Below are 9,518 nucleotides of genomic sequence, written 5' to 3'. Positions count from 1 at the left end.
AAAATGGACTGTTGGGACTTGATCAAGATAAAAAGCTTTTGCGCAGTGAAGGAAACAATCAACAAAAACTGAAAGACAATCTATGGAATGGAAGAAGATATTTGCAAAGATATACGTGGTAAAGGTTTAGTATCCAAAATCTATAAAGAACTATCAAACTCAATACCCAAAAAACAAATAATCCAGGTAAGAAATGGGTAGAAGACACGAATAGACATTTTTTTTCTCCAAAGAAAACATTCAGATGGCCTACAGACCCATGAAAAGATGCTCAACATCACTCATCATCAGGGAAATACAAATCGAAACCATGATGAGAGACCACCTCACACCTGACAGAAAGGCTAAAATTAACAACACAATAAACAACAGGTGTTGGCAAGGATACAAAGAAGAGAGAACTCTCTTGCTCTGTTGGTGGGAATGCAAGCTCTTGCAGGCACTTTGGAAAATAGTTTGGAAGTTCCTCAAAAAGTTAAAAATAGAACTACCTATGATCCAGCAATTGCTACTAGGTATTTTGTACCCAAATGATACAAAAGTAGTGATTTGAAATGATCCGTGCACCCTGATGTTTGTAGCAGCATTGTCAACAATAGCCAAATAATGGAAAGAGCCCAAATGTCCGTTGACTGGTGAGTGGATAAACAGGAAGTGGTATAGAAATACAATGGAATATGACTCAGCCATAAAAAGGAACAAAATCTTGCCATTTTACAATGACATGGATAAAGCTAGAGAGTATTATGTTAAGTGAAATAAATCAGGGAAAAACAAATACCATCTGATTCCATCATATGCGGAGTTTAAGAAACAAAACAGATGAATGTAGGGGATAACAGAAAATGAGGTGCAAACCCTAAAACAGACTCTTAACTATAGAGAACAAACTGAGGGTTACTGGTGGAGAGGTCGTATGGGGATGGGTTAAATGGGTGATGGATGTTGGGAGAGGACTTGTGATGAGTGATGGGTGTTGTATGTGAGTGATGAATCACTAAATTCTATACTTGAAACTAATATTAAACTCTATGTTAACTAACTGGAATTTAAATAAAAACTTGGAAAAAAAAGATAGAACACAGAGTTACTACATTGATCCAGCAAGTACCCAATGGGCCCTATGCATGCTGGGCTTTACTGGCACACAGTGGGTGCCTATAGTTGCTCAAAATTCCATTTGAATATGGGCTAGGCAGGCCTCACTAGGATTATTATGTGACTGTGAAAAGCTCAATCCTAATGGCATTTCACTTAGCAAGGATTTTTTAGAACTATTATCAGTTCTTTGAAAAAAGTATATTTATAATATTTGAAAAATGTATATTTATAATCTGTTCTGAATGGAAAGAAAAAAAACTACTTGGAAGGAAATCAAAAGTTAAATGACTACCATTGTTGAGGAGATCAATCAAAATATAAGAGTGTGGCTACAATCTCAGGTTCCAGGGGGATCTTTTTTTAAGATTTTATCTATTTATTTATTTGAGAGAGAGTGAGAGAGAGCACAAGGGAGAGGGAGAAGCAGGCTCCCTGCTGAGCCTGACTTGGGGCTCTCTATTCCAGGGCCCTGGGATCATGACCTGAGCTGAAGGCAAACACTTAACTGACTGAGCCACCCCCCCAAGGGGGATCTTGATATTGAGCTTTTTTCACTCTCTACTAAGCCAGACAGGAAAAAAAAATCAACATGACTTTAGTAGAAACAAGGACCTTAGCATTATGTAACAAGGGGATTTCAGGGAATTAGGAAGGTAGGAACAGAATGTTCCCTTAAAAAGGTTTCTACACAAGGGAAGTATTAAATTAATCATAGTCTACATGCTGGTTTAATGAAAGCATTTCCAATTATTTGTGTGGACGTATATTCTGTTTTGTTATAGCCTCAGAAAACATATCACAGCACTACTGCAGATTACTGTGACAATTCTGAGAGGAGAAATTTGAGAATATGGAAGAGATGATTCCATAAGTCTATAAAATGCTGAATCAAAAAATCAAGAAGCATTATAGTCACCTGAAGAATAAGATTCATCTCTAATCAGAGCATATAGATACACTGAAGCATGGACCAAAACCATGAACATAATACATCAAGTCTGTGCTTTCAAGTTTTAGGGGGAATGTTGCCTGTCAAAGCCATTAACGTTAGCACACATGTGAACATATGTGCACCTGGCATATATGTATGTATCAACCCTGAGGTATATAGAGTCAGAGAAAACAAGTGGGTTTCCTTTGAGAGAGCTCTAGATAAAGTAGCTTTCTTGGGGAAAGTTGAATTTCGCTTTAAATTTAGAGATGGTCAATGTTCAAGAACACTGCTAACTGTGATGTCAGAGTTCTAGTAGGTAGGGATGTGGTGGAGCAAAGGAAATTCTGAGCAGTGTGCGGGCACACAGAGAAGAGAGTAGAGCTCCCTTGGAGCTTGTGGTTTGGATGATGACCCAAAACAATGGATAGGTGAGAAGTGGTAGAATCCGTTCTAAATTAGGCCAGATCTCAAGAGGTTTGATAACTGGCAAGAGTGACTCAAATTGGATTTAACTGGTTACTATGTTTTATGACAAAGCCGGCAAGCAGGCTAGAGAGTGGGTCTCAGCGAGATACAGGCCTAGTGGTTCCCTGTGCCTTCTGCTCTCTCATACAGGGTAGCCCAGAGTGTGTGGGTTGATGGGCTCAGTAGTTTGAGTGGAGTGACCTCAGTGGTCAAAGGCAGGTTTTGAAGTCTTACCAATGTGTAATAAGAAGTAAGTACAGTTGACCCTTAACACAGCTTTGAACTGTGTGGATCCACTTATACTTGGATTTGGTTTTGATCAATACAGTGTAGGACTGTAAATATACCTTTTCTTCCTTGTGATTTGCTTAATAAGTGTTCTTTTTGATAGCTTACTTTACTGTAAGAATACAGTATATAATACATATACAAATATTTGCATCAACTGGTATGTTATTGGTAAGACGTCTGGTCAACCGTAGGCTCTTCATAGTTAAGTTTTCAGGAAGTAAGAAGTTATATGTGGATTTTTCACTGTGTAGGGGGTTGGCAGTCCTAACCCCTGTGTTCAAGGGTCAACTGTATATTACTTTGAGATGGATTAATCATGTTTTGTCATTGTAAGTGCATCAGCATTTGCTAGAGAGCCAGGTAGATTTATGAGTGGCTTGCCAAAATGAGACAGCAATTGTCCAATGACCTTTCAAAATATATGAGTTGTGTAGTCATTTTATTTGTTATTTCCATCCAGTCACATAGTGCCTTTGAAATAAACACCTATTCATGGTACAACATGGCAAGCTAGACAATTTAGAAGAGATACTCAATTTTGTTGGAATATAATTTATTATTATTATTATCATGATATTAACACTGTATTAATCAGAAAGTTAGGATAGCGTTCAATAGTTTGATGAAATAACTTTTTCTTAAAGCCCATGCAAACAAATATCTTTGCAGCAGTGCTCATTAGGTCATGATTGTGATATTATCCTGTGTGCCCCGAAACAGAGAAATCAAGTATTATTCTTCAAGCCTTGGTTATTTTGATACCAATTTGGGGGTTTGATGAGATAAAATTTGAGTGTTCTTTATATGATAATTATTTTGTGTGCAATACATTATGCTTATATTTTTCTATGTGATTGTTGCCATTACTCTCAAGTTTCAAGCCTTTTGTTGTCTTAGGGCTTCATATTTTAATTCTTCCATGTACTTGAAATTCATTCTATAATATGGTATATCACGATCCCATGGTCCTTGCAAGCTCTGTGTCTAGGCTCCCTGCTCAACAGGGAGCCTGCTTTTCCCTCTCCTCCCCACTCGCTCCTGTTCTCTGTCACTATCTCTTTCTCTTTCAAATAAATAAAATCTTTTAAAAAAATCATCTGTTTAATTCCTGGGCTCTGTGTCTCAGTTATCTTTTCATTTTCATTGACTTTCAATCTCTTCTTATGCTAGTTCCTGACTCCCTTTATTCTATCTTTATGTGATAATATCAGGTAGGGTTAACCCTCTGTTCTTGCTCTCCTTCTTGCAGTTGAATTTTAGAATAGTTTTGACAGATTTAAAGAGAAAAAATTCTGCTCACGTTGTTATTGTAATTGTACTAAATGCATTTGGTAATTGAAAAAACGCTTGGCATTCTTAACAGTATGGAGTTTTCTTTTCAGAAATCGTGAATTCTTCATGTTCTCAAGTCTTCTTTCATGTCTATCAATACCATTTTGTACTTGTTGTCATAATGTGTCCCACTTCCCAGTCTTGTGTTAATGAATATTTTGTTGTTGTTATTTCCACTGGGCACAGGACTACCCTAGAAATATTTTATTCTCCCGGAGGTTGCAGACTTAAACATACTGAAAGATAGATGATTTCTTCCTGTGTCTACTCAAGGTCTCCAGGAAGAATAAAACCAAGCATTTGTGTGTACATTAGAACACTACGGTGCTGAATGTACTTCAGCAGGTCATTGGTTTTCTGCAGAAGTATTTTGCATTCTCTCTGCAGCAGTGACTTAAAATACAAATATACTGTAAAGTTAATAGAATCATGAAAAACATCTTAAAGAACAGAACATTTCTCGGATATTAACAGATTTAATATAACTTCTTGATGTGACAGTAATATAGCTTTGCTGGGAGAAATGCAAAGGTACTCTTATTCCTTCTTCACAAACATCAATACACTGATGTATTCATTTGCTCAAATAATATGTACTGAGTACTTAGTGTGTGTGCCAGGCACTGTTCTAGGCACTGGGGATATGGCAGTGCAAATGACAGATAAAATCCAAGCCTGCATTAAGATCATATTCTGGCAAGGGTGACTTACATTAAGTAAACAGATCTATGTAACATAATTTCTGGTGATAACATAGAAAGAGAGCACTGGAGTGGGTAGGTGCGTGTATTACTATTTTAGAATGGTTGTGCAAGGACTCTGAATGAAGGAACAGTGCAAGCAAAGATCTGGGGAGAAACTTTAGTGAGTAGAAAGACTATCAAGTGAAAGGCTGCCATAGGAAAAGTTTGGGGTCATATTCAGAGACTAGTAGATCAATGTAGCATTTAGATACATGGCACAAAGTTTAGGGTAGGTTGGGGCCAGAATAAGAAGGGTCTTATATGTCACACCAAAGTGCTTTAAAATTTTATTCCCTTTTCTGGCTTTATTGAAATAGAATTGATGTATAATATTGTGTAAGTTTAAGGTATGCAGCATATTGATCTGATACATTTATATATTGCAAAATAATTACTGCCATAGCATTAGCTAACACCTGCATCATATCATTAAATTACCATTTCTTTTTGGTGGTGACAACATTTAAGATCTATTCACTTAGCAATTTTCAGCTATAAAATACAGTACTATGACTATAACCATTGTGCTTTACATTAGATCCCGAGAACTTATTCATCTTATAACTGGAAGTTTATATCTTTGACTAATACCCCCCTTTTTCCTCCTCAGCCATTGGTAGCTACCATTCTAGTCTGTTTCTGTGAGTTTTGCTGTTTCAAGTTCAACATATAGGTGATATCATATGGTTACGGTATTTTTCTTTCTCTGACTTATTTCACTTAGCATAATGCCCTCTAGGTCCATCCTTGTCACAAACTGTAGAATGTCCTTCTTTTTCATGGTAGAATATAAGCATATCACGTCTTCTTTATCCATTCATCCATTGGTGGACACTTTTTTTCCATGTCCTGACTATTGTAAATAGTGCTGCAATGAACATGGGAGTAGAGATAACTCTTTGAGATCTCATTTTCTTACTCTTCCTTCCTTCCTTCCTTCCTTCCTTCCTTCCTCTCTCTCTCTCTCTCTCTCTCTTTTTGTACATACTCCAAAGTGGGATTGTTGGATGAAATGGTATTTCTATTTTTAACTGATTGAGGAATCTCCATACTGTTTTCCACAGTGGCTGCACCAACTTACATTCTCATAAACAGTATATAAGCATTCCCTTTCCCTTACCAACACTTCTTATTTCTTCTATTTTTGATCATAACCCTTATAACATTCTAGGTCATTGTGGTTTTGATTTGTATTTCCTGACAATTAGTGATGTTGAGTACCTTTTCATTAACTTTATTCTTTAAGTAGTGGTAACCATCAATTGTTTTAAAGCACAGTTGATTGGAATCATTTTTGACAATTTGGAATATGGTCTAAAACGAGAAAAGGTTGGAGGCAAGAAATCAAGTTAAGAAGAGTATGTAATATTGGCTAAGATTTTCTTGGCCTAAATTAAGACAGTGGCTGTAGTATGAGAGAAGAGTGGATGGATGTGACATGTGCAGAAAAACATGGCAAGAATGTAGGCTTTATGAGAGCATCTGGCTTTTACACACTACCAATACAAAATGAATACAAAATACAAAATGAGAGTTGTGGTTGATGGGTCAAACTCCAGTCCCAGAAAGGACTCAACACCCCGCTTGCTTGTGAGAGTAAATGCAAGGAGGCCTTACTTCTAATCATGCTGTGTGGAAGCCTTCCCCTCTAGTTTCCATAAGCTTCTACGGCCTCATTAGTCCCCTCACCAAGTACCTCGGCTTGATGTTGGGTTTACTGGGAGGAGATGACTTTTACGCACTGAGCTCAGAGACTAATTACTTTCTAGTAAGGTAAGACTTCCTCCTAAAGACGGACTAAGATGTGAATGGGAGAACATTGGAAAGTGATAAGATCATTATAACCAGCTTTAGCTCTCCAGGTTCTATCTCAACCAAGCACTTCTTGCCTTTGTTCTGTTGGGAAATATCTTTTAGAATTACAGTTTTAGAAATGATAGCAGTAACATTTATTTTTATTGCCAAGGAGAGTTATCATTTTCTAAAGTATATTACCGTTTGAACTTTGATCTTCACAGATATGACTATATGGGAGACTTTGAAGGCATTAGAGCACTGGAGCAACTGTTAAACGATGAAGGAGAGGTGGCAGTAAAGGAGGCAGATGGCTTACAGCCCAGGCAGGACAACGTCACTGTGCTGCCTTTGCAGCTTCCTGGACCGTCCATTTGGGCAACTGACTCTTACAACAACCACGAGAACACAGGGTCCCCTCAAGCTTCTCTTCATTTCCAAGAATTCCAAGATCTTATCAAAACCTCCCCAGACAATTCACCCACTGATATATACGACTTTAACTTTTTGTTGTCAGATGTGAATAAAGACAACCATGAAGACGATACCCAAAAAACTGTCTCAAGCTACAGCCCCTCCCAGTTTGATTGCCTGAGCTTGATGCAGGATAATATGATGTGTAAAGCAACCGACTCCTACCAGACAACACAAGTAGGAAGGATCCAGGCAGAGGAAGGAAGGAGCAACAAATGGAAAACTATCCGAAAACCATCTTTAGAGAAAAGAATGCCAGTTCGGAGAGCACCTCAAGTCAACCCAGATCCAGTGCCCGAGAGAAAAAGAACAGCTCCTATTAACCCTGCATACACAATTCGAAAGTCAAGAAATGCTAGCAGTGTCCACCTGAGGCCGTACAGGGACAGGGTGATTCACTTGCTGGCGCTGAAGGACTATAAGAAACCCGAACTACTCACTCGACTGCAGAAAGACGGCATTACCAAAAATGACAAGAACTCCCTTGGGGAAATTCTGCACCAAGTAGCCAATCTAAATACTCAGAATTTCTCATATACCTTAAAGGATTACGTCTTTAAGGAGCTCCAGAAAGATTGGCCAGGGTATAACGAAGTAGAGAGGCAGTCACTGGAGTTGGTGCTTTCCAGAAAAGTAGATGCATTACAGAATGCAACGGGTACCAATTCTACAGAATCTTCTGTAGGTTGTGGTAGAGATGGAACATCTCGGGAACAACTTTCTAATGCAGCTATTAATTTGTCGAGGAGAAAAGTTAGAATATCTCGCCTCACAACCGGAATACAGTCAACACCGAATGGCTGTGTGATGAACACCAGTGCAAAATCTGCTTTAGGGCTCTCGGGACGTTCTGAGGCGACTGCCTCTCCCATCCGTCCTCCGCTGCCCACAACCCACCCTCCCTCTTCACAGCCTCCTCAGCCTGCACGTTCCGGCAGCAATTCCTGGGGCAACGCAGAAAGACCTGAGACTCTAGGTCCCCGTGTTCCCAGCTTTAGTGAAAATACAAACATCTCAGGGAGCCCGGGGGCTAAACATCCTCCCTTGAAAACAGTACCCTCTGTCTCAATTCAAATGACATACCCAGAGCCTATGGAGACAGAACTTTTGATGTCTGATAAGAAGTCTGAATATACGTTTACTGAACGTGAAGCAAAGGACCAAGAGTACGACATTGACATGATGGGGAGACAGGAGACAGATCGGGAAAGACAAGGTGAAGGTGCAAAGCCAGACTCCAAACAAGAAGTTAAAGAGGTGTGCACTGCTCCCGGGAAGACTAGTGCAGCATCCGGGCTCCCAGGTTCTCTGGCAAACTATGTCCCAATAGTTTCCTCCGAGCAGCGTCAGCAGTATGAGCAGGAGTTTAGAGTAGAATATGATGAGTATCAGGGCTTGTATGCCAAGATGCTGACTTTATCTAGAGTATTTATTAACCTAGATTCAAAGAGGAAGCACCTTTCTCCAGACTCAAAAGAATATCAAGATATTAATAAGAAAATCTCTCTAGAATATCAGAAGATGAAGCAGATTAATCCCAATTATTATGCAGAAAAACATAGATGCCAGTATCTTTATAACAAGCTGGTTCACATTAAAAGATTAATAAATGATTATGACCAGCAGCATGTAAAATCATAGCAATGGAACAGAGCTAGGATCAGAATAAATACATATAATCTTATTTATTTAAAAACCTAAATTGCTTGCTCTAGGATTCTAAAGGGATAAAACCACTTTGTTGAAACTGTAGTACCATTTAAAATTTTCTTCCCTTTTATGTTCCTTTTGACTTTAGTTTTCATTTTTGATATTTTTGTTTATTTTATTTTTTATTTATTTTATTTATTTGATTTTGTTTATTGATTTATATTTATTTTAATTTTATGTTATTTTTATTTTTCTTTATTTACATTTTACTTCCTTTTACATTGCTTTTCTGTAACTTCAAAGCTGTTTCATCTGATTCCTTTTATACATAAAATGTGTGTTTTCATTCCCTTTTTTAAAAAAAGTACCAAGGATCCAGTATCTTTGAATAAAACTTGTATACATTTAAAAAGTAAAAACCTGTAATGAGTAATATGAAATCCTGTTGAATAAAAATAAAAACTTATAATGAATAATATGAAATGCTAGTGTCTTTTTTTAACTTTTAATGAGTACTATCATTTGAAATGGGAAACGTGTTTACAAATCTAAGATATTTTGGGGGGGGCAGGGGAGGTGCTGAGGGAGAAGGAGAGAGAGAACCTTAAGCACGCTCCATGCTCAGCATGGAGGTCAACCTGGGGCTCAGTCTCAGGACCCTGAGATCATGACCTGAGCTGAAATCAAGAGTCAGACATTTAACCAGCGGAGCCACGCAGGTGCCCCACAAATCT

The 9,518-nt window shown here is 38.1% G+C and overlaps 1 protein-coding gene across 1 annotated transcript; it reads left to right on the top strand.

The window, feature by feature from the left end:
- The first annotated feature begins 2,371 nt into the window (after positions 1 to 2,371).
- Positions 2,372 to 8,812, top strand: LOC116860554 (RNA polymerase II elongation factor ELL2-like). Its single transcript, XM_032846610.1, has 2 exons — positions 2,372 to 2,463; positions 6,885 to 8,812. The coding sequence occupies exons 1-2, from the start codon at positions 2,456 to 2,458 to the stop codon at positions 8,773 to 8,775; spliced, it is 1,899 nt and encodes a 632-aa protein (XP_032702501.1). The 5' UTR covers positions 2,372 to 2,455; the 3' UTR covers positions 8,776 to 8,812.
- The last annotated feature ends 706 nt before the right edge of the window (positions 8,813 to 9,518 follow it).

Source organism: Lontra canadensis, unplaced genomic scaffold (assembly GCF_010015895.1).
Source record: "Lontra canadensis isolate GAN:19392208 unplaced genomic scaffold, GSC_riverotter_1.0 scaffold178, whole genome shotgun sequence".
Lineage (NCBI taxonomy): Eukaryota > Metazoa > Chordata > Mammalia > Carnivora > Mustelidae > Lontra > Lontra canadensis.
Note: the sequence above shows the minus strand (reverse complement) of the source record. Positions and strands in the feature narration are given on the sequence as shown.